We start from the raw sequence: 25,799 nt of genomic DNA, 5'->3' as shown, positions 1-25,799 counted from the left end.
GGTATGAGATGATTTTGTAGAGTTTAGATTTGTTATGGTTTTCTTTTCCTGGATGTAAAGCAGATATTTGAGCTTAGATTCAGACAGAGGCTGAATGTCTCAGTAAAGCAGCTGTCCTTACAAAGAGGAAGGAGTGGGAAGGACCCAAGCTGTGGCCAAAAATACTACTGGGTGCCAAGCTAGTATTTGATTTCACAGGGAAATAGTTGTGCTTATTTTTACTTGGAATGGTTAAATGGATATACATGGATGAGAGTGACTGTGTCCCAGTACACGGAGGCTGATCTTTGTGGGGAATGAGGTTAGAAGATGCTGAGTTCTGCCACAGACTCGTTTGTGTGACCTTGGGCAAGTTATTTAGTCACATTTATGTTGCTTCCTGATTATCTGTTGTTTCCTTTTCTTTCCTCTGCTTTTGCATGCTCTGTCTGCCTGGACGGTTAGTAGTTAGGAGCTATCTTTTGGGGGCTGCTCCCAGTGCCTGGCGTGGAGCTCTGCTTTCAGTCGTGCTCCAGTAATTCATGCCGCATGCGCTTGGGTGGGCCAGGGGAGGGCAGGAAGAGCTACAGGTTTGTGTGTGCTTTTTGTTGGGAAAGCCTATGCACTTCTGAATGTCCGCCCATGGTTTTTTCGCAGTGTTTTCATGTGTGAGAGGGGACAGATAAATGGCAGCCTAAGCATGAGTGTGGGAAGGTAAAAGCAGAAGCTTACCTGTGCAGGTGAGCACGTACACAATCTTTATATCCACAAACTGCTGTCTGTGAGGCACCACATGCATGCGCGGGTGTGCAGGCTATATAGCAGCATCCAGGTGTGTGCCTAATTATCTTCCTGTACATCTTTTAGCATGTGTGTACTAACCTGTGCCTACAGCTGATGTAGGTGTGTCTGGACTTTTCCCTCTTTAAGCACGTATAGAGTCCTCAGTCCTCTCTGCAAAGAAAATCGATTCGAGCACTGACTTTATTATCACTTTCTGTAGTTTATTTTGGTTGAAATCAGAGCTCTGATGAGAAAAAAATGAAGCAGGGAGCATATATTTTCCTGCCCACAGCATGTCCAGACAGCATAGCTGAATGTATAGGCTTTGTATGCCTGTAGCTGGTGGGTGAGCTATTCAGGCCAGGACAGAAAGACTGTCTGTGTCTTAGCACATCGTTCCTGGATTGCTTTTTCCACAAAGAGCCACCTAAATCTCTGAAGAACAGAGGCAGTTTGTTGGAGGAGAGGAAAGAAATTCTTTAGCCCATTTTTTCTTTAGTATCTCTTGAATCTTTCTGAAATTCAGGATGTGGTCCCAACCATGCTTTTTTTTTCTTTTTTCTTTTTTTTTCTTTTTCCTGCTTTCAAACCAAACAAAAGGGCCTAGCTATAGATAAGGATACAACAAGGAAGGTTAACCCTTGGGTTGCCAGTAGCTTTTGGCTTTATTTCTAGCCTATCCCTGTCTGGGGAGTGTGACCGGATGGCACTGGCTCCCTTTCTTCTGAATGAAGAGAGACTTTAATGTCTTCCAGCAGGCTCATCAGATGGAGTGAAGAACTGCCAAGTTCCATCTGAGCTGTAGCCCCAGTTATTAAAACCAGGCCTGTGCCTTGAGGAGCCAGCAGATGAGACTGTGTGCAATTGGTTCCACATTAGTTTTTCCTTGCAAAGCAGGGCAGCCCCTGTCCAGACCAGCAATGCTCTTATCTGCTTCTTTCAGGCGTATTTAACTAAGTTTTACAAGCCTTTCTGAGACCTAGCTGAAGTGAGATGATTTATAGAGCTAACAGGACACCACCTCCTCAGTCTGCCCTTTTTAGCCCTAGGAGACCGAAGTAAGTGAATGTAACACGTGCCATGCTAGTATGGTTGTGAGAACCCTAATGATAATTTTCCCAAGGGGAGATTTGTTAAGGCCCCCCAGCAGATGCCTGGAAGAAAGATTTCTGCAAGCCCCTGACTGTCAGCAGCTCCAGCTTGCTTTTGGAAGCCCCATTCCAGCCGCAATCCAAAGAAAGCTGGCTCCTTCTCTGAACCCTAACCATAATTTGCACTTCTAAGCCATGGACAAGCTCTGCAGCCATGGCAAAGATGAGTGATTTCTGGCAAGCCTGGCATCCCTGTTTGCTTTTGGCTGCCTCTTTTCAGCCCTATTCTAACTGCAGTTCTATGCTTTCTCTCTCTCTAAACCCTAACCATAATAGTCTTCCTACCAAGAGATATCGCCTGGGAGCAATCTTTCTCTGCACAGTGACTGAGGGGTCCTTGTCTGTGGTGTGGTAAAATAAATAAGTAAATAAATATAAGTAGCGTCAGGACAGCGAGAAAATGCAGGGCTACAGTGTTAACAGGGGCTGCAAAAGAGAAGTTGGAATTACCAACAAACTTGACTTGGGAGAAATACTTCATCTGGGCAGTGCCTGGGGGACTTTTTCTAGCACTTCCCTGAAAAAGTATGGGATGAGAAAAAGAGAAAATATAGGTTTGCAATCGGAGTTGGACTGAAATGGGCCTACCAAACCAAGGTGGGAGGCAACCAGAAGAGCTGGGCTGGGAGAAGTCTTTCATCCTGGCAGTGGCTTGAGGTTCTTTTCTCCTCACCTCATCAATAACTGACCGAACTATGAGGGCACGTCACTGACTGCAGGCCAGACAAAACTAGGAGAAAGCAGGAAAAGCTTCATGCTGCAAGTGGAGATCACACATGCAGTAGTTCTATGCATATGCTTGCATATGAGTGTCTGACATGGCCTCTGTCCTTGCTCTGGATCAGTCTAGAACACCAGAACATGGGGTTTTTGGAAAACTGCTAACTGTACTCTATACCTGGGGAGTGCAGAGCACTTGTCTATTTCCCAGTCTTTCTCTAGACACACTCTTTAGAAGGAAGCAAGGCTGTCAGTCAGCTAGGAGGAGGAGATTTGGAAAAGCAAGGCTGCTGTTCTTCAATTGCCATGCCATCTACATAGCCTGAGCTCCCTGTGGCTGTGTGTCCTGCATCTAAAAGAGTGAATTTCATGTATCATTTTGAGAAAATAGATGGGTTTGGTGGGAAGAAGCCTGGCTCAGAGATTGATGATAGGATATGGAGTTATTTTTTTGGTGACTTTTTTTTTTTTTTTTTTTTTTTTCTGGTAGATATGCAAGCTGGGGCCTGGGCTGAACTTGCTGTAACTAAAGCTGAAGGACCTTTTGACTGAAGGCAGCCTGTAGCTCAGGATCAAATACACAGTTCAGGGGAAGGGGGAAAAATGTTCACCAGCAGAATAGCACAAAGGAGGTTAGAGAGGTTGTGTGCTCCTGCTCAGATTTCATAGAGGAGGGCTCTGCACTGTACCTTGCAGCTCCTTTTGCCTGGGTTATTCTGTGTGCAGTAATGCACATTGTTGAGAATGACAGAGGCCAAGATGAGCAAGCCTTGGAGACTTTACTTTCTCAGCCATGATTTGGATATTACTGGATCCAGATATTACAGGATAAACTAGGTTGAGAATGTTGTTCTTCCTTGGGTACTCAGCATCTGTAAGAGTTCTGGAAACCCTTTGATAGTGGTGAGCACCAAGTACACAAGCAGTTCTGCTGTGCTGCTTTGCTGCTTGGCTTTACACTGTCATGGCAACATGATGAGATTACAAAGCAACCTGTGCAAAACGAGGAAGAGATTCCTTCTCCTAGAATATAATTTCAGGGATATCTCTGTGAAAACTCATGAACGAATTAGAAATAAGAACCAGTAAAACCTTTACTTTGAAAGAGAAACAGTATTTACAGTGACAAACATAAGTCACTCCCATGCTTCAGGGCATGCTCTCCTGCCAGGATAAGGAGGGAATTTCCTTCAAGATTCTTCATGGCCCTCTATCTGTGATTATGCAGTGCAGTTGTGCAGGCTGGAGTGTAAGAAAAGTTTCTGTATTCTGACGTGTAACAGTTTCTCAGGGAATGGAAAATGGGCTTCAGGATCCTTTTTGTATGTTTCATTCAGGGAGTTAACACTGATGTCTAGATTTTTTCTGTCACTGTGCTAGATTTTATTTCACCAAGGATTCAGCAGGGTTGGACTGAATCCAGAATGAAGGTACAATTTGATATCAGATGTCCCTTGGAGGATAGCGAATGGTGGCAAGGAAACTTCTGCTGTGAGTTATCAGCCTGCCACGAGTATAGCACTAAAATAAAAATGTGAAATAAGTTCTTTAGTAGGAAGGAAAGGAGAGCCCTAAAAATGACCAAAATGACTAAAAGAAATGTGATATATTCACATGCATTCATCACTAAACACTACTTGGCTGCTGTTTGTGGACAGAGTAACTTTGGTGTTGGATTCTGATGGGTTTTTTTTTTTTTCAGATATGTATGACTGAGTGCTAAGTGCATGATCTAAAGCTCCTTGTTGATATCAGTGTAAATTTACCGGTTGCTTTGAGCAATGTTTGAGTAGAATTTCCTGTCTGAAACTGGGTAAATCTTGGAATTCTCACACTTTCTAAATACCTAATCTCCAGAATGAGATTAATTTGTTTGCTGTCTTCCTTGACTCCTCCATACCTTGTAGGGTGCTAGAAGTGGGATTTCAGAGCATGGCTCACAGGCTGTCCTTTTAGATGGAGTTATTTCTTAGTGGCAGGGATTGAACTTCTGGATCTCACAGCCTGAGTGTCTTCTGCGTTGTCAAAAAGATGTGACCCGAGTAGTGGCATTCGGCAGCTGGCATTGTCCAGGAACTCCAGTTTCATCAAAGAGTGAGCCAGTGCTTTCATACTTGCTGGTACAAGTCTGCAGTAGATCTGACCTAATAACTACCTATGGCCAGCCTGCTTTTAGAGTATCTGATGCTTCTTATACTTCCAAAGTGCAGGAAGTAAGACGTTTTAGTAGGAAAAGCGATGATTTCTTGCATACCTGTGTTTCATTTTTCTAATTTTCACTTGTTAATTTTAATTAAAGGAAAATAAATAGAAACCCAGAGCTTACAGTAGGTGGAGAGTGAGAGCAGTTTCACTCACATAAGCCACTTTTGATGTGGACAACTACATTCCAACATGCTGGCAATCTTCTTGCAGGGGTGTGCTACCTGTTAGGCTGGGCAGCTGCAAACTACTAAGCAGTAGCTGTGTGAGTGGTGTGTACATGTAAAAAAGCATTGTGGACCATGCCTCTGGTTCTGGCATTCTTAAGACTGAAGATGCAATGGAAATGTAATTACTTAACTCAGGTTCAGCACAGTTATAGATAACTATAAGCATAATCTCAGCTCTACTTTCCTTGTGTATTTAGAGGTATATACCATCTTAGGGCAAAGGGTAGTTTAAAGGACTCTTAAGCAGAAAAAAAACAATCACACTTGACATGTAATTGTACTTGTTTTTTAAAACCCTTTTATTCTTCAGAGTCCGTTTAAAAACTGGACCTTAGTGCATCCAGTCCCTACAAAATAATTTCCCTCATTATTCACCCTGAGCAATAGCTTGTGAAGAGTTGCAGCTAACACCCAAATGTCTCTCTTGCTCTCTTTTGGCAGGGATCTTTGGACAGCGATTGGAGGACACTGTGCAGTACGAGAGGAAGTATGGCCAGCGGTTAGCCCCACTGCTGGTGGAACAGTGTGTGGATTTTATTCGGGAGCGAGGACTTACAGAGGAGGGACTCTTTCGGATGCCTGGGCAAGCCAACCTTGTCAAAGATTTGCAGGATTCTTTTGACTGTGGAGAGAAGCCACTCTTTGACAGGTGAGTTGACATCAGAAATTCAGATTGTTTTACTTGTGGCATGTGAAGTCTGGCAGGAGCAGCCTGATGGTGGCTATCTTAATTACACATTCTCTTCATTCAGGGAGTAGCTGGGCCTTTCTCCTGCATGGTTTTGAGTGTTGAGGCCTACATTTGGTTCAGTGCTTGAGCAGGGAGAGAAATTGAACTGAGTATAAACACATCTTGAAAGCCAATGCTAGGTGTGGATACAGCCTACTCAGCAGTTGGTGGGATCTCACCATAAAAATACACACGACAGTAGTGTCTTACTTCTTTTAGATGTTGCATTTATCTCTTGCTCCGTAGTGAATCTGCCCAGGGGAAAAATCTCAATTCTTACCCATTCATTGTCACCAGGTTTCGGAATAGTCACCAAGATTTTGCACATCTTTCCCTGGCTGTTTTATGTGTATGGAGTTGATCAGCATGTCACAGCCAAGTATTTTCTGACCACAGAATTCTAGGCCAAAAGGAATTCCTTTTTGGTCGAGAATTTCAGCATCTGAGGAGGAACGTTTATTTCAAAGTTGAATATATCGTAGGGACACCTGTGTTCTGTTTTGATTTTTCTGTAAAACTTAAGTCAGATGTTTCCAAAAGATAAATGACCATTTCCCATTTTAATTCCCTCTGTAAACATGTTGATGCAATCACTCCTTGTGTGGTACAGAAAAAAGGTAGCTGCCTTTTGATCTTACTATCTATGCCAGCGTCAGGGACCAGTGAGAGCCAGTTATTCTGCAAGGGAAGGTGACTCAGGAGCAAGAGCATTAACAAGCACCCAGAGCCCACTCCCATCATACCTGAGCCAGGTACTCAAGGCAGATGCAGAGAGAGCACTGAAGCTCAGGCACAGTCTCATGATCAGCAGGCAAGTCTATAGTGATAGTGATGATGTCCAAGGTCAGGCTGGGAAGTAGAGCTTGATGATCCATGAAGTCCCTTCTAACCCAAAGCCACCCTATGAGACTTTGAATTTCATCCTTAAGTCAGTGTCTTGGTCCGGATAACAGGGTGCGTGGCCAGTCAGTCATGGCTGAGGGGCTGTTGGCTGCCACAGGAAGAGCTCTAAGTTCAGCCAGGGAATAGGACATCTCTCAGCCACACTATCTCTACCTTGGCTGTGAGCCCAGTCAAATAATCAGGAGGGTGGATGCTCTCAGGCCCTTGCAGCCATATTCTGTCCATCCTCTGTAACTGCCGTTTCTTTCCCTCTCTCATGTGCACACATGCTACCCAGAATGATGGTTAGCATTGTGCTGACCTAAAGAGCCCTTTGAGAATTTTGCCTTGACTCTGGAAGAGTACTGGAACTTTAGTAGTGCTTGGATCCAAGGGCGTTGCGTATATTTGGACATTGCACAGATCTATGACACGTCCAGGAGTGGGATCAGATTGGAGATCTTCACTTGGAGACCAGGGTCCATTTCTTGCCAAAACTCCCTAGGACAGATTTCCCAGGTGGCACTGGCAGTTTCTGGTATGTCAGCATATTAACTCAGGGAATCACTTCCTTGTGGATTTGCAGCCAATCTTGACGTTGCCAGTGCTGTACCAAACTACTGCTGCAGGACATAGTACTGCTCTCCTGCATGATAGCATTGGGTTTGCTCTCATCCTGGGAAGAATATCCTTTGAGTTTACTGTGAACATTCTTCCAATTCTTCCCTCCCCTCTGCTTCCCAGGCCACCAATCCTTCTTTCTTTGATTCTTAACCACAGTCTGTATTTTATCCCTAAATGGAAGTGTGGAGATATTTTCATGAAAAAAAAAGTTGAAACCCTCAAACTGTCTCACTTCATCTTTTCTTAAAATCTTTTGTTTTTTAACAAAAAGTCCGGATGCTCTGGTTCAGAGTTAGAATTGTCTAAATTCATGTGGAAGTGAAGTGAACAGAGTTGTTTTGGAAAACACTTATCTACAGAGTATCTACAGATGGAATTAATTAGGACCAACAGTCTCACTTTCATGTCTTACCTTCTTCTAATCTATTCTAACTTAATTGCCGAAAGACAAGAAAAGCCTCCTCCCATGATACTGAAAGCAGAAGGCACCTTTATTTCCATAGGCATTTGCAATAGTAAAATAGATCAGTGAGAAGTGTCACCTTTAACAGAGGCAATGAAGATCTCCATGAAGGGATGCCTGTCATTTGGGTTGATCTGAAATGGAACAACTCAATTTTCAGCATAGAATTGGAGGAGGCAAGCCTGGTAGCATCTGAGCAGTGTGACTATTGAGGGTTCATCAGCTGTTGGCTTTCTGCCCTACCTTCCCCTTGCAGTCACTGTGACTGCTGCAGCTTGCAGGCCCTGCTCTCTGATCTTTTGTATCAGCACTCACAGAAAAGGAGAAACAATTCCATCATGGCTGAGTGAAACACTTCTCCTAGTGAGCGTAATTCTCTCTCTGTAACTGTCCGTATACGGCCTAGAATAACTAAGCAGCAGCAAATATTTTCTGCAAATGTGATATCCGTATCCTACTTCCCAAATCAGGTGCAGTGAAGGAATACATTTTTTTTTTCTCCTTCTTTTTGGTTGCAGGCAGTGCAGTTTGATTCTGCAATGACCTCAACATTGCTTGATCTTCCAAAAGCTAAAGCCTACCTGCCCAATGATAGATCTCTAATGATTGATAATTAAAATATTTACTTTTAAAAAGCTTGGGTTTTCAGTCTGAGTTTTAAATGCATATGTAGGTATTTAATGAAAAGCCAGGTGTTGCAGTTGGAAGCACCTACAGCAGTCTGCTCCTATCACGTATCTGTGTCACTGACATTTTGGCTGGATTTCATCTGGCCATGCTGGTGTAACAATGAATTCCAACCAGGGGACCTGAAGTCCCTTGTAATGTGTGGGCTCTGCTGCTGAGTGATAATCATATCCACCATTCATGCCTGAAACCTCATACAAAAAGAATTGAGGTTATTGACATCATTTGCAAAGTATTTGTAATCAACTGAAGAAAACTCTGATATTCTCAGCTTTGATAGAGTTATTGAATAGAAATAGCAAAATTAGTAGCAAGTGGTCAAATGTTGGTACTTATTAAACTACTAGCAGCTCGTTCTGGTAATTTTTCCAATTTTCAAAAAAAAAAATTCAGAAGTTTTACAGTTATGTTTCTAATATCAGTCAGTATGCATGGCTGTGTATTTTTCTCCTTTCCCAACAGTTTGGAAATTACTGTCAAGCTTCAGTAAAATAACAGGGATGGATGTTCCTTAAGAGAATTGAATCCAATGCTCTTATCAGAACAGAATAAAAATAGAAGTACAAGTCCTTATGTATTTTGTCCTTGCACTGGTCTGCTGCAGCTGCAAAATATTTGGTAGAGTTCATTACACTTCAAAACACTGTTTAAAAACATCCTAAAGAGAAGAGATTCAGCTTTTAAAGAAGTGAGAATTTGAGGCTGCGTTGTTTACTGATGTGTTTTTCTCAGAATTCTCTAAAGACTGTCATGGCTGTGGTGGGAAGTGGAGAGCTGGTGACACAAACTGTTGAGATTTCTAGCATTTGCAAAGATAAACAGAGCTGTACAGTAGGAAACTTGGAACGAGGCACTGTCACAAACCAGAAATTGGATAGGTCATGTAGGGGGAAGAGCAGGTGCATCTTCATCATGGCATTTGATACCTCAGGCCCTAATTGAAAGTAAAGGATAGAAAAGAGGGAAAAGAAGCCCCTGCAGTGGTAGAGTATCAGTTAGAGGATCAGAGATTGTTTGATTGCATGAGGGTGCAGAGGTTTGTTGTCAGAACTGTGTGATCACTGTGTTCTGCATTGCACACCGTCCTGACTGCACTGACTGAGGAACCACAGCACCACCCTATCTTGAGCAGGAGCATCCCTTCACTGCTCACATTGTTTGAGATGCATTCTTATTTTCACAGAGGGGAGATTTTCCTTGTCCCCAGGTAGACCGTAATGCTTCATACAGTCGTGTAGCAGAATGATTCCACTTTGTGTACCTACCTTGTCCCTAAGAGGGACTTTGATCCACCCTGCCTGAAGGCATCAGGCTTTAAGGTAGTGTGGGTGTCTAAATTTCCTTCCTTCTTCTGTATTGCAGCAACACGGATGTTCACACTGTGGCGTCCCTCCTGAAGCTTTACCTCCGAGAGCTGCCAGAGCCTGTCATCCCCTTTGCCAAATACGAAGACTTTCTTTCTTGTGGACAGCTACTCTCAAAAGATGAGGGAGAGGTCAGTGGTCATTCTAATCTGCCTCCTTTTACCTTGAGGGTTGTTTCCAAGACCCAGTACAATACAGGTTCCTTCTCATCACTCTTCAGTCCTAATTTAAAATCAGTGGAGTTCCTGGGAATCTGCCCCTGAATTTTCCTGAAGCTATGAACTGGCATAAGTGTCATAGGCTCCCGCTTGAAGCAGAAGCTATTTTGAAGTCAGTCAGTCTTGTAGCCTAGTGCTTCTCTCAACTGAACAGTGGTGTTCTATAGCATAATCAGAAAGAGGTGCGAGGTGCGAGATCTGGGTTCCTTTTCCAGCTTTGCTGTTGACTCATTAGCAAGTTTTATGAAGTTACTCTCCTTTACTGTGTTTTCAATGTCATAAATGGGAACAGCATATTTTGCCTTCCAGGGTTGTTGAATGAGATGTTGACTGATGTGATGGTCTTTGTATTTCTTAGAAGATAGACAATATAAAAGAACACAGTACAACACTATCCTAAAATGGGAGAAGTAAAGCTATGAATACTTTTCCAGAACCTTCAGTTCTTCCGTTTGGTTTCCTCAGAGAAACCTCAAGTCTGTGGCAATCGTGGAAATTTTGATTCAGTTCTTGCAAAGATAATTTACAATATGATTGATTGATCTGTTCTATCCATATTGCTCCCTGTGTGGTGATGTCTGAGCTCTTTGCTGACTGCAAGGGCACGTTGAATCTGGTCTAATGTGGATGGAACTGTGCTGCCTTCTAAAGTGAGGTTTAGAGTTGTAAGCCTTATTACTTACGTCAGCTAAAGAAGCAAAGACCTGAGGGCTTGTAAGTCGCAGCCATGTTTCTGTCCTTTTCTGCATGTGGCCTCAGGGGTATTCTTACATCTCTGTCTCTAGTGGGGACTGTAACAGCTGTTCTTTGCTGAGAGCCTCCTGGTTCACCTTTAGTTGAAGTGGCTTTGGGAAGATTGAGTACTTGATGATGCCCATAAGAAGATGCTTGTTTGCATGCATCAAATGCAGCATATCTGATAATATATAAGGGGGGTTTTAAGGGCAGAAGGCGTTTGGTACTGTCTGTGCACACACAATCCATTCTCTAGCCAGCTCTGAGGAAGCAATTATCTCTGGTATCTGTGCATGACGCAGTATAACACTGCACACTGATATGCATTTGTGTCCTGGACACAGCTGCATCAGTGTGTCAGTGCACTAGTGTTGTCTCTTAAATGGTACATGTATGTGTCTACTGGCTCCAAAACTTGCTTGTATATTAACGGCCAATACAGTCATTGCTGCAGGGTGCTATGTAACAGACAGGAGAAAGGCTGATCTCGTGAGAAACAGCAGCATTCCTAAGGCAGTGGAGCTGGTTTCATTTTGGTCATACAGAGTGCACACTGGAAAGTTTTGAATCCATTAAGCACTATTGCACAAGACTAGAGGCAGTGCCAAGTTGGGCAAACATAATTGTATAGCATTGCTCAGCTTATTAATGATGTAGTTTTGTATTTTGCCTGATTTTGCCTACACAGGTTGCAGCAGTTTGGGAAGCAGCATCTGTGTTAGTTTTGTGGGAGCAAGGCCAGGCTGAAATGAGTTGTAGTGAAAGCATTGTTCTCTTTGGATTAGAAAGGAGATGAGGAGGACCAGATAGCTGAAATGCAAGCTTAGAAAATACAGTACTGCTGATAGCACAATGTTGTCTCATTAAAATTGCAGCAGTAAACAACCATTCCTTTGGTCAGGAAAATCTGGAACCTCAACAAGGGCTGTTTACTTTTTTTTTTTTTTTTTTTGGAAGGTGGAGTGCACGCACCGAGGGCGGAGGGGCTGTACGTGCACAGTAGCACGTGGAGCAGAAGGAGCACAGTCATACCCGCCTGTAGGGCTTGCCTTGCCTCCCACATGGAAAGTCCCCCTGCTGAAAAATTGGGTTTCATTGAAATTCAGAGAATTTCAAAGTCAAATGTTTCATTTTGAAAATAATAATAATTAAAAAAAAAAATATATATATATATATACACCTTGAAACAAAATTCAAACCATTGTTTGAAGAAATGTTTTGTTCTAATTTTGCATACGGAAGTTTTGAATGAAACATTTAAACTCAATTATGATTTTCTTTAGTTAACCTCCCCAAATAAAACCAGAATTACTTAAAGCAAAATAGCAATTTGGATAAAAGAGTTGGCACTTCATACTGCTACACTGTGAACACAGATAGGAACTATCATGACCTTAGCTTGGCCTAATCTCCGTTTGTATCAGAAAAAATACCCCAGCATTGTCCCAGGCATCCATTTTTCATTCGTTGCTGTTCATGTTCATTCATCACCCAACTAAACTTTGGTGCTGGAATGCAAACAGAAACTTAATTAAGCCTTTGAGCTGTGCTGAGGCCTCCAGGTATCTCAGCAGCACTGCAGCATTAAAAGATTGGATTCTGATCCCAGTTGGTTGTGAGGAGGTGATAATGAATGAAAGATCTTCAAATCTTAAAAAACTCATCTGAGTCTGAGCTGATGTGGCAGTGTTTTAGCTTCCCTGATGACTGAACTCTAGAGATGCCCTCAGTAATTTGGTAGACTAAGCCACTGGCTTTGGGATTTTAGAAGGAACTGAATTTGGGTGAACATTTGAAGTGCTGCCAGTTTTCTAGCCCGTCTAGACCAGAACTAGCCCTGTTAGCACTGATCTCTTACACACATTGCAAAATTTTTGGTTATAGGACCCCTCCTTGGAAAAGCATGTATCTGTGGTAAATAAGGCGGCATTCTTTAAGGAGTTAAGAGTTATACTGCAGAGTACCATCATGGTGAATGGCAGCACAGTGCCTCTACTGCTTGCTTGGCTGCAGCCATACACCACAACCTGTACTGTGTTAGCTGGTAACACTGCAGCAGTTTCCAGCTCACATTTTCCTTATTGCTTTATCGTGGTTTCACCAACTCGGCTTCCTGGCATTTGCTGGTCAGGTTGGTGGGCACAAAAATGGAAGCTGAGAATTGTTTGTACCAGAATGAATCTAAAAGATGCTCTCATTGTAATCCCACATTTGTGATTCCTTGTGACAGAGCATGGATGATAAATATCTACAGCCTTTTTTTCTTTCATAGGGCTTGTACCTTTAGATCATACTTCCAGCTGCCTGCATGTTACAAAGCCCTCTCTTGCATCCAATGAAGCTGTGACATTTTAATTCAGAGCACTTGAAACACAGTGCCAAATGTCATTCTGATTTCTGTATTTGAAATAAATTGGGTTACAGAGCAAAACTCGAGAGGTTTGTTAGCTCAACTGTATCTTGTTCAAACACCTCACTTGAAAGCCGGATGACCTGAAAAACTGACTTTAACCTTCACATCAATAGCAGCTTTCCTTGATTCAAATGTCTTCAGAAGTTCAAGAAAGATGTTTGAGGTTTTCAAGAGACTGCTCTTTTATCGGAGTCTCCATTGTTGTCACTGTTAACAGGCGTGATTTTTACCTGGAGGAATTAAAAAAGACTTACTGCTTTTTTAAAAGTTCGGTTTTTTATTAGTTCGACTCTTTTTGTTTACTGGCAAATTCAGAAGAAAAAATTGTTTACTTTCAGGACATTAAGGATGGAGGCAGGAATACAGACTGCTTTCTGGATCTTTCAGACCCATCTGGAGCAGAGGACTCATGAAGATCTTGCAGGAGGCTGCCCAACAGAATCCCCTCCCTGACATTCATTACAAAATGGAGGAAAGCTGGAAATGAATGTCCAAATGCAGTTGTCTGGCTTGGAACCAGCAATTCTGAAACTTCTCTAGCAGTCCTCCCTCGTTAGTTAACAGCTATCACTCTTCACAGATGTGTTTGGATATCTGTCTTCACAGAGGGATGGTAGTCCCAAAAAATGAGCAAACCTTCAGAGTAACTGCAGCATTGAAAGGAATGAGTAAATGATGGTGGGACTGCAGCAGGACAATAGCCTTCTGAGTCAGAGATTTTCGTAAGATGATTGAAGTAGCTTCAGGGTTTTAAGTCATTTGTCAGGCAGATCTCTCATCTCACATATTAATGTAAAGACAGAAGGTTTATGAGGAAGTATGTCACAGCTCAGAATGACTGCAAATGGAAGTAATTAAAAAGGAGGTATCTGAACTGGAATGTTGTCAGCTTCTTAAAGAAAAATTCTCCTCTGCTCAGTTTGGCATTGCTGCACCCTGTTTATGGTACACTTATAGCCTCTGAAGTTTTGAATAAGCAGGGTGCTGGAAAGCCATATTTGCTGGTCCACTTATACTGGTATACCTATGAGCAGACTGAAGACCAGCAGGCTTCCCTAGATAAAGGTTTATACATTTAACCATTAAGCTTACAAAAGGATTTGCACTGATTTAGAACACTAAATCAAGTTCTGGATGTGGGGGTTTCAGTATTTCAGTCCGTGATTTGACTTCAGGAATTCTGCAGCCATTCTGTCTTGGACAAAAGCTTTTCTTGGTGTTTGGGGAATAAGCATGCTGACTTGGTGGTTTGCAGAGGGGGTGGTTTTCTGGTTTTCCTTTGTTGTAGATGGACAGCCCAGCTATTTTTTTGGTTTATTTTCTTTCCCTGTCTTTTAGAAATTTAAAGGAAAAAATGTTTTTTGTTTGTTTGGTTGGTTGGTTTTTTGTTCGTTTGTTTTTGTTTGTTGTTTTTTGGGTCTGGGGAAAGATCCCAGTAATGATGCTCCTCTGGGTGGGCACCTCTGCTTGCTGGGCCATCAGCACTCCCATAGAGAGCTGTTTTCTCACTCTATCTCGTGCCAATGTATGGTGTATAGTGGATCTCTCTTACTGGGACCAGTGTTTGCCTTCTACCTGAGAGGCAAGGAACAATGAAGGATGATACTGTCTACAAAACTTCCTTGTGCTATCATTTGTTGATTCACAGGTTTGACTCAGAAAAGAGCATTTTATAGCACTGAGAGTCATGTCTGCTTTGCATCATTTATATTAATAGTCCTCCTTTCTTGTTTTTCTTGTCCCTCAGGGTACTCAGGAACTGGTTAAACAGGTAAAGAATTTGCCCCAAGCCAACTACAATCTCCTGAAGTACATATGCAAGTAAGTGAAATTAATTAACACTTGGAAAAGTCACTGCATTTTGTGAGATTCAATCTTATATACAGATAATTCACTCTGAAAGTTTGAATGTTCAGTCACCACTTACACATAACATGCTGATCCTGTAAAGTATGTGTAGGTGGATGTGCAGCCAAGCAAATTGCTGTCATCCACAGCCTTGACAGCAAGCATCAATGATGCTGCTAGGTTGTACTGTTTGTTTCAGAAGCACTTAAAGACCAATAGAGAAAGGTAGTAGTTACAGGCATTGCACAGCAGGAGGATTTGTAACTCAAGCTGAGTAGCAGATAGAGTTATGATAGAGGCCAGTCTGGCCTCAGCTGTGATTTGGAAGTGGGGTTGGGAATGGCTTGGAGTGCCAGGGATTCTGTGGCCTTTTCTCCTGTTGTCTCTCTGCTGATTGTTCCAAGTGGGAAGGAATCGTCTGGGAGCTGGAACAGAATGTTTGCCTTAATACAATGTAATTCACTTTGTCCTATTGTGATCTCTGTGGTAAAGTCCTTTGCACATCTGCAACAGGTAGTAGACGCAAATGCTGACTGACATGAAGCCCATGCCTTACTCAGGAGATGACAATCCTTCCCAAGGGTACAGATGGACAGCATTTTTGAAATGTACTTTTGAATGCTTTGAAAAATGTATTGTGCCTCACTGTGTATTTCTGTAGTTTGGTGTCTTGAGTATTACAAAACATAAAGGGAGAATATGGAAGAGAATATAATCACACATGTTTCTAAGTGAAGAACTGAAGAAACTAAAGTCGATTTTAGTTCTGACTTAGGGAAGAAAACAGTTCTTGGGTCTCAGCACACTGAAAGCCTCTTAAACAATAGGAGTGCCTATGAAAGTCAGGCTGCAAGTAGAAGCTTTCAGAAGTTTGCCAACTGAGTAGTACAGTGCGAGGAGGAAATGTTTTGACTGCTAAAACTGCTCAGATCACCCCAGAATGAACAGCAGTTCATTAAAAACAGATTACAAGCAGAGTGAGACTGTTCAACTCTGAGGTCTCTGAGACCTGTTTCCTGCTCCTCTGGGTATTCATGTCATATTGTCCTTTTTGTAACGAGACCAATTACAAGCTATTTCATTGTTTCTTACAACCTACTATAGCTCCTACTGAGGCTATTCCAAATTGCAAGATGTATAACTTTTAGAAACATTCTGTTGATTTCCAGCATATGCATACAGATAGCCAGTCTGTCTGCATTTCTTCATGTGCTATCTTTGGCTCACATAAAGTCTTTTCCGTGTGTTGATGTCTGCCCAGTTGATGCATTCGCAAGAAGCTCTTTATCTGTGTTTTGTCAGATTCAAGAAATAAAGCTCTTCCCACAGGCTGCTTAATTCTAGGATGCGAGGATCAGTGAAATGTCTTTTTTTTTTTTTTTTTTACCTCTATCTGTAAGTGAAAACTGGCAGAAACCACTCCATGTAAATGGAAATTTCCCAGAAAATCTGTATTTGCATAGTCAGAAGTACCTTTGGCAGAAGATATTCTGTCTTCTCTTGTTCATACAAGGGATCTGGGATTGAGTTTGAATATCTAAGCTGCATTTAGTCTGTAGGAGCATTTTGGATCCCAGGCTATATAAACACAGGGCAAAACTTTCTGCTCAGCATGCCTACAGTCTGAGAAGTGACTGACTTATTTCTCTCCTTCTATGATTTTTCTGGGGGGGCTTTTCAAGGTTCCTTGATGAAGTTCAGGCTCACTCCAGCGTTAACAAGATGAGTGTTCAGAACCTAGCTACAGTGTTTGGACCAAATATATTACGACCCAAAATGGAAGATCCAGTGACCATGATGGAAGGTAGGTTCTCCTCTTGTGAGATAACACAGCATTTATATTTTGGAGCTGCAGGAAGATGATGAGAAGTACTGCACGTTGTATCACTGAATGCACAGTCAGCAACAAGTCAGACAATCCATTTCATCAGTGCCTGTGAGTGGATGTACCAGTCTGACCACTGCTATCCCACTTGCCACTGGTCTGGGAATGTCTCTTTTCTACAAGATGGAGATGCCTCTGCCCTTCTATGCCCTTTCAGCTGTTGAGAACGTTTCTCACACTTACTGTTAAAATGAAAGGTCAAAAGTTCTTCAGTTCCGTGTTCAAGTATCAAACTACTGCTGTTTAGCATTACTGCATTTGGGTGTATTTAGGCAACTTCCTGCAAAAGGTATTCAAACTACAATGAAAGAGGTACTGCAGTTCTTACTGTGCTACAGAGGTTATACTTATGTGTCTTAGACATGTTGTCTTGCAAGCAGACTGTGTGTGGGTCAGAACTTCACAGAATTGAGTAACAAGTCAAAGATCACTGTTAATTTTGGATGTTTGTACATTTTAAAAAAAAATTACTCCAGCCATATATCAGATGTTTGCATATATATATTTCCTGAGTTGAAAAAAAAACAAACCAAAACAACCCAAACCTCTAGTAGAAGTAATGTTACTAGGCCCTAACTAATTATGGAGCTGCTTTGGGTACATTTGCTGTTAAGTGTGTTCTTTTGAGATGACAACTTTTATCTGCAAGGGTTGGGATAAAGTAGAAAACCAGACTATTCTACTCAAGTTTTACTGTATTTGCTTGCTCATTGTATCCTGTTTGTGCTGGACTGCAGGAAAAGAGAACTCCAGAGAAGGAGGAAGCCTAATGATGGAAAGGCATAGACTGTTTTAAAAAATTTTGAAAGAATGAAAAAAATAGATCTGTGACTGAAAAAAGCTCTTACACTCAGTAGTTACTTCTGTACTCCTTGAGAATGGGTCTTTGCTTTAGGAAATAAGTTAAAATGCCACAAGTGAAATGAGAAAAGGTGAAACAGAATAACTAACGATGAACCTCAGTGCACTTAGGTCTTGCTTGCAGGCATGAATGCTTCTTTCTCCTGAAGCATGTATAAAAATCTGAAAATTATCCATCTCCATGTGAGTCAGCAAGTGCAGAAACAGATGCTGGGTTATTAGCAGTCTAAAAGTGGGGACAGCTGAACTCCTCACAGAAGTTAAATACGAGTTATAGGTGAGGTTAGTTGTACTTCTTGCTATCAGGCCAAGACTCATTATTATATTCAAGTCCTTATCATAGAACCCTGGGTATTAGTCTTATTCTCTATTTCAGATGATAAGTAAACCTAGCATTAATTGCATATTTGCTCTTTTTAAGGCTTTTCTCTTTTGTAGAAAATGCTTTGTATTAGGTTTGATAAGTGGTATTCTTTTGGTCTCTAATGGTCTACTGAACCCTACTGAACCCTACTGAAAAGCAGTAACAACTCATTCTGTGGACTTACATAGTTGTCACTACACTGCCTGCATTCACTGTATACTTTCTACTTTGTTTAAATGTTGTGAGAAGCTCTCTTTTAATCAGGTTGGTCACCTTGTGAATCTGCTAGCTGCTGTCTACAGCTGCATTTATGATTCTTTGGGGGAAACTTTGTTCCAGTAGAGTAGCCCTTATGGCAACTTATATTTCACTTTATAACATTTACTGGTACCTATGTTCCTGCAACACCTGTTTTTTGTTTTGCTCTCCTATTGTAAAGAACATACACATGGTTGCTTTAGGCTGTGATCTATGCTGTGTTCTACCTTAAAATTTAATGTTTTCCTTTGGGTCCTTCTTAATGATTGGAAACACCTGTCAGTCAGAAGTTCCTGTTGCTTTCACTTTGTATCTGGGAAGCTGCATTTATCTGGGACTCTCCAGCATATATTTGAAATCTCATTTCCACCATGGACTGTATTTCAACATGTTTCCTAATGAGTACTGTTTCATTTCAAAATGCTGAACATTTTACTAGAATTGTAAGCAAAGAGCATTCTACAAATAGACTGATGGTACAAGAAGTATCTCTTTCCCCTTGTGCGCAGCTGCATCTGTCATGCATATGTCATACTCTTGGCAAGTTTCTCTATAGAGTTCAGCAGAAGGCCTAGGCTGAAACTTCTGGTGCTTTTGTAAACACTAGCTCTGGGCCTGCTAAGACTGAATTTTGGCATAATGCAGATACTCAAGTCGATGGAAGCCTGCTAGTTTTGGAAGCTGGACGGAAAGATGCTCCATGCTAGCTGACACATTGGTGTACTGAGAATCCAGCATGCATCTCTGTACAGAGCTGTGCTGTCCTGTAGAGCTGTGCTTGCTAAAGTGAAGTTGATGCTGGCTCTGAGCCCCATGCCAGTGTGGTACAGAAATGCCCTATTTTTCAGGTATCTTCCTCCTCTGTCATTCTCAAAAGTCCTTAAGCAGGCTAATTTATTACTTTATTACAAATTACTACTGACCATTTGTGCTATGCTAGTCAGCTGCATTAAGCAGGCAGACATGCCTGTGTCATTCCTATTCTTCATCTCCAGCAGTGGGAGCAATTCCTACCTCTTGCAGTCCTGTATAGAAAGGCCCAGAGGTTTGTACTGTCCTGCTGCAGGGCATGGTGCCCGCACACCTGCCCCACAGGGAGCTCACAGGGCACCTCACAGACAGGGAACATCAGGCCTTCCATGGTCTCATGGAGTCCTTGCCTTTGTTTTCTCCCACAGGCACCTCACTGGTTCAGCACCTGATGACGGTGCTGATAAGTGAACAGGGGAGAATCTTTGCTGTCCCTCAGGCAGATGTGCCAGGGAGCCAACTGGAAATCAGACCCGTGCGTCCACGCAACACTGTGGAGTGGATCTCTGAGGAGGATGGAGAGGACAGCAGGTCAGAAAGCAATTTTCCCAGCCCTACTGATCTGCCTTCTGACAATGCTGTGGCACTGGAGACCACCCCTGGACCTGTATTGAAAAACGCCCCTCCAGAGCACAGCAGCAAGTTGGCTCAGCCTGCCACCAGCCCCAGCAAAAGAGTGCAGACGCTGCCTCCGTGGAAATACTCCTTCCGCCAGCAGGGATCACGGTCTGTGAGCCCAAAGCTGGGCAGCTCATCCCTAGATATCCCCAACCTCTCCTCCAGTGGAAACTGGCTGATGAATGGACTGTACTCTCTCCGAGGCCACCGCCGGACAGCCTCTGGGGAACGAGTTAAAGACTCTTGTTCTTCTCAGAGACTTTCTACTTATGACAACGTCCCTTCGTCCAGCCTCTCCCTCAGCACACACAGTATGGGCAGCACCACGTGGTCTACGTCATCGTGTGAGATCTCCGTGGTGGACTCGGTCAGCAGCTGCCCAGCCTGTCGGGCCAGTGACTCCTCGGTTTTAAGCTCTCTCCAAACCGAATGGATGACTCAGGGCTCACTGTCTCAGAGTGAGGTCAAGACTGCAGATCTGGAGAACAGCATCGACAGGTTAGAAGCCTGCAGCAGCAGCAGTGAGCAGAGCAACCTAGCTCCAGCTTCCAGAGACTCTGTCAGATGCTCTAGGGCCTTACAGAGCTTGGTGGTAGAGCTAAAGACAGAACTGAGCAAACAGAGGACTGAGTACGAGACCAGTATCAAAAGGTAATGTCACATGCATGGTGGAGAAAACAAGTCTTCTGTGATCATCACCTCTGTTTGAACATGGGTGGGGGCTACCAAACTAATCTGGTTCTGGGACCTGTAGTTTGGGAAGATTGTAAATTTGAATCTGGTCTTTCCTCAGTGCTCTGTGAGTCCAGCTTTTCTCTTTGAGCTGGGATTGTTCAGTCTGGAGAAGAGGAGGCTCGTGAGATCTCATTGCGCTCTACAACCTCCTGAAGGGAGGCTGTGATGAAGAGGGATTTGGCCTCTTCGCCCAGGCAACGAGCAGGACACGGGGTAATGGCTGCAAGTTGTATCAGAGGAGGTTTAGATTAGACATAAGGAAGAACTTTTTCTCTCAGAGTGGTCAGGCACTGGAATGGCTGCCCAGGGAGGTGGTGGAGTTGCCGTCCCTGGCAGTGTTCAAGAGGCATCTGGACGGTGTGCTGCATGATATGGTTTAGTGCTTGTGGTGGCAATGGTGATGAGGAGACGGTTGGACTGGATGATTTTGTAGGTCGTTCCCAACCCTGTGATTCTATGATTCTATGATTTGACAGAAGAGAAGATAAAAAACGGGATTTCTATTACACAGGAAATTCCAGTATTGCTCAGTTGATTTTCAATGGAAATTGGAACAACACAGGTTATTACCAGAGTCTTCTCTTTGTCAGTGTTCTGCTAGAAACAGCGAGGCAAGCATCTGTCTTGTGGGGAGGGAATGGAACCTAGGGTGGTCTGTGCAGGTGCTGAGAACTGTGTCAAATCAGTCTGAAATTGAAGGTTTTATGCCGCTTTTCCCAAGGGAAAATTTCCTTAGAAAAATGGTTGTGACTGTTCTTTGCTGGTTTTATTGTTGTTGAGATTGCATCTCAGTTATAACTTTTTCAGTAACTGTTTTGTGTTGAACCTCAAAAATCAAAGCACCGTTTCCAGATGCTCTCAGAGCAGTCCTCTGCTCACACAGCATGGTACTGACTCAAAGCAGCAGCAAGGTGCTGCTTGGGCAGCAGGGCTGAACGTGGTAGTTCTTAGCCCTGATGTTTTTCATGTTTTCAGGAGAGGTGTGTGTGAAGGCAGGGGCTATAAGAAGTAGAAAGTACTCCTAATAATTGGGAAGAGTCTTATTTATTCATTTGTGTGAGTTGATGTATTAGTTTTTACGAGTTTTAGAGTTTAACAGAATGATTTTCAGACAAGTACTCGGTAAAATACACACATGAAATAATTTAGATACGTTTTAATATAAAGGGATATGTGAAATTGTACACCATGTTACAGTACAGAAGAATTGTCACCAGTTATGGTGCTTTGCATTGGAGAAGGGCTGCAAGCACACTTCTCACAAATTTGTTTCTTCTCAGCTATTTTGTGTTTGGTTAGTGTTAGACTCCTATGTTATTAAAACTCTGGTAACGTTTACATGGCTCAGTATCCAGCCACTCTTTTACACATGGTACCAAAAGCATCAGCTAAGTTTGCTGCTGCATCATTTTTATTGTTATTTATCAAAAGCTTTTGGAAAGCCCCAGTGGGAACTGTGATCTGTACCAGTGGGCCAGCTGTTAAGGTATGAATATTATCACTTGTTACCTTCCTGCTATTTTTTGTGGTTTACTGTGGTGGTGGTTTGCCAGCCTCTGCAAAGCTGGTAGGGAGACGAGTATGTTCATTGCATTCGATCTGCAGGACTGCCCTCACAAGCCTTGTTGCAGGGATGCTGAGTAACGAATAGAAACGAGATCAGGCTGCAAAATTTGGAAGTGTGTACCTGCGCATTCTTACCTCTTGCTGCCTCTGGGAAGTGAAAGCTTTCCATATCATCACGAAAACACCTAGGAAGGACGTTTGTCATTTCTGCTGCATTCTTGGCTGTTTCAGTTGTAACAAACACTGGTCTTTCCCCTTCGGCTGGAAAGGGACAAAGAGCAGTTAGTGTAACTGGAGGGGAGGACTACAAATTAGCCAGGTCTCACAGGGCAAAGTAGCTAAGGGGAAGATGCCTAACAAACTGGTGGTATTTTCATAAAGTAGGCAAGATGCAATCACTGCCTTTTTGTATTAAACAGGATGATTCCAGCTGTTTGGGATTACAGCCCTAAGGATCTTGCTGTCAATTCTGAGAGTTTCAAGCCAAGTTTTTCAGCTCTCAAAATTTTTGCAATGTTTTTACTGCAGCTGCAACATTTTAATTTCCTTTGGACTGCATGTGAAAATCTGCTCCTGTGGAAAGACAGGAGCTGACTCCAATGAAGGAGCGTGGCAGATTAGCAGGAAAATCGGGGGCTACCTCTCTGGTGTTATGAAGGCAATTCAGTCCCCAAAAGGAATAATTCTTTTACAATTGTACATGTGCTTGTGTGGTTTGTAGAATTCAGTCTGTGTAGTAGGGCATGTTTTAATGAAGGCATATGAGCTTTTTGTTGGCACACGTACGTGGAGGGAAAGCAAAGTCGGTACCTGCCTGGGGCAGAGGTAAGGAACACTTGCTGATGGAAAAGCTGTTATTTATCATTATCAACTGCCCATTTTCTCCCTCTTAGTCAGAGGGAGGCAAGTTTTATGGCCTTCCTGTAACCGGTCTGTTCCAGAGCATTTTTCCCTCAAGGTTAGTATAATTATCAGGCATTCTCTGTTGAGTTTCAGTAATTCATGTTTACCACCTGGGCCTCTTAAGAAACTGGAAATGTCCTGAAGAGGACTATTACTGTGTATATAAAATGCCTGTAAGCACTGTGAACCTTTGTATTCAGAACAGGGGCAGTTTGTTTTGGCTGCTCTAGCTGACTCCTAAAGCTTCACAGAAGGAAAATATAACTGGTAGCACAGATCTGTGGGATGTAGCGAGAAGTGTGGGGGGCTGCATCTTAGCTTCCAAGGAGTCCACTTGCATTGCAGAACACAGCTGGGTGATAAATGTTGGCCAGGACTGGTAGTTTTTTCTAGATATTCTGCACATTTCTGTTTACCTGTAAGCGCAGCTGTTGGTCTGCTGCACTGTGTGATCAGTGCTTCTGGGTGTGATTTTGTAATTTGTTGAAGTTGGTAACAATGATAATAATGTCATTCTTGGCTGTAGGTGAAGAAACAGGGCTGCAGTGCATTGCATTGTCTGCAAAGTTGCTTCGTGGTGGTCACAAGATGTAATTCGGGTTCTTCTGAGAAAGTTCTTTTTTTAGATGTGCTGTGGAGGCTTCCTTTTTAAGTTTCACTTACCCTGCGTAAAAATATCCCACCCCCAGTTTCAAAGGGAAGCCAGGCACCCCATTTCCACAGTTGGGTATTAGAATGTTCATTCTTTTGTTCTTAATTTAAAGTAGAGTGACACCTTTCCTAGGACAAGGCTGTTTTTAAAACTCACTGTCTGACTCCTATCTGGATGTATTTCTTCTGAATGAACACCACTACTCTGTCTTGCAATTAGGAAATGTGAGTGGGAGGACAGTAAGTGATGTCCTTTCTGCGCGTTATTTCAAACCCAAAAACATGAACCTTGGTCTCTGACCTCCTTATAGAAAAGTTCTGAGTCTTCAATTAGAGCTTTGTGCACAGATGAACTATTTCAGGTCTGTCCTTCAGATTCTTCCTCATATGAAATGTGGATTTTTTTTTTTGTCTGTTTGTTTTGTAAAATTCTGCAATGTGAAAAATTTCTGCTCCCCAGCCCCACTGTCAGTGACAAACTTTACAGAAAATACCATAAGATGGAAGGCAAGGAAGGAGTGTGACTTCATTCCTAACTAACTGACCTTCAAGGGTATTCTTCTGTGCTGGATACCTTACAGGGAAACACAGGATAAAAACAGGTTGTTGTTTCTTTTGGAAGTTACAGAAGTTATATATCTGAACTCAACCTAACAGGTGTGTTGAGTTATATCTCCTCCCAAAAGCATTGCTTTGTAAGACTTGACTTGCTTAAGTATATTTATTTTCTCAAGATACGAATGGAAGTGGGATCCAGCGTTCAAGGACCCCCTGCCCTTAAACTCAATATTAAGTAACTTCAAAATGGTAATTGGTGCTCTCTTTTAAAACTTCCTCTTAGAATGGAGACATTTTAGCTCTAAGTAGAACAACTTATACTTACCACAGCTATCACAGCACTACTTATCATGCTTCTTACTTAAAATTTTTTTTTTTTCTTTTTTTTTTTTCTCCTCCCTCTCTCTCCTGTTTGGTTTTAAGAATTGAAGAAGCAAGTGCAGACCTGAGGAAGCAAGTGGTTAGGCTAGAAGAAGAACTGGACCAAGAACGAAAGAAATACACAATGCTGGAGATAAAACTGAGGAATTCTGAACGTGCTCGGGAAGATGCAGAGAAGAGGAATCACCTCCTGCAGAAGGAAATGGAAGAGTTTTTTTCAACATTAGGATGTTTAACTGGTGGGAGTCAAAGTGCTAAAGTCTCCAAATAGAACAACCTGATGTACATCACAGAAAACTATTTCTGGCAAAACCAGTGAAAGAAATGCACATTTTGTTAAGTTATACTCATGTATCATGAGTAATTCTGCAGTGATTGTGCTCTCAGTGACATGTGCTCTGTTGTCTTTTCATGTTCTGTAGTATTTGGGCCAGCTGGGAATAGACTGCTGAACATAATGTTTGAACGTTTAGATTTCAGATTGCCAAGAAAGAGAGGACACACTTTCTACCCACAGGTCAAAAGGTTCTGGTCTCCATTGCTGTACTTGTTCCATCTTTGGATTCCCTGCACCCTCCTTTTGCTGGTTCACGGACAATGGAAAGACATGAAAGGTGGGTGAGACCCGGGAGGACTGCAGTTCTAGAATGTCACCACATTCATTGTGGCTTAGTATATGGATTGAATATGAGGTTTTTTCCTCCCTGCTCTCTACATAAAGCTTGTTCAGATATCTCATTGCTGAAAGGGGCATTATTTCATCAAGATGCTTTGAAAACAATGTCTACTGAACAGCTGAAAATACTGGAAATTTTGACACTTTCACTACGTTATCCCTTTGGTACCAAACAGTTCCACTGCCTCACAAAAATATGACTTATTAAAGTGTACCTGTTTAACAATCAGATTGGCCACAGAAACTCACTGGAACTTTAAATATGCGTGCTTTGCCCTATGTAACTTATTTTTACTTTGAGCCAAAAATAGAGCAGCATTAACTGCAAGAAAAAAAATATCTCCTGTGAGTTGATACGTAGTGGTCAGACATCAAGGTAAGAAAAGGAAAATTCTTCTTGTAATCAAAACACGTCCAACTGATGTCATATTTTAACGTGAATAGCAAAACTACTGTAAGAGAAATTAATGCAGTTAGTGTTGAAGAAGGGAATGGGTGGGATCT

The 25,799-nt window shown here is 42.4% G+C and overlaps 1 protein-coding gene across 1 annotated transcript in view; it reads left to right on the top strand.

Annotated features, from left to right (window-relative positions):
- The window catches only part of ARHGAP22 (Rho GTPase activating protein 22), a gene marked incomplete at both ends in the record, with an annotated part of 134,986 nt that extends 110,096 nt beyond the window's left edge, over positions 1 to 24,890 (top strand). The window contains 6 exons of the mRNA XM_079536370.1: positions 5,507 to 5,714; positions 9,814 to 9,946; positions 14,929 to 15,002; positions 16,712 to 16,833; positions 19,576 to 20,476; positions 24,662 to 24,890. Coding sequence (XP_079392496.1) covers positions 5,507 to 5,714; positions 9,814 to 9,946; positions 14,929 to 15,002; positions 16,712 to 16,833; positions 19,576 to 20,476; positions 24,662 to 24,890 — 1,667 coding nt within the window. The remainder of the gene's footprint in view (positions 1 to 5,506; positions 5,715 to 9,813; positions 9,947 to 14,928; positions 15,003 to 16,711; positions 16,834 to 19,575; positions 20,477 to 24,661) is intronic.
- Positions 24,891 to 25,799: the final 909 nt, after the last annotated feature.

This window comes from Tetrao urogallus (genome assembly GCF_951394365.1).
Source record: "Tetrao urogallus genome assembly, chromosome: 5".
Lineage (NCBI taxonomy): Eukaryota > Metazoa > Chordata > Aves > Galliformes > Phasianidae > Tetrao > Tetrao urogallus.
The sequence above is the reverse complement of the archived record's forward strand: the minus strand, read 5'-3'. Positions and strand labels throughout refer to the sequence as shown.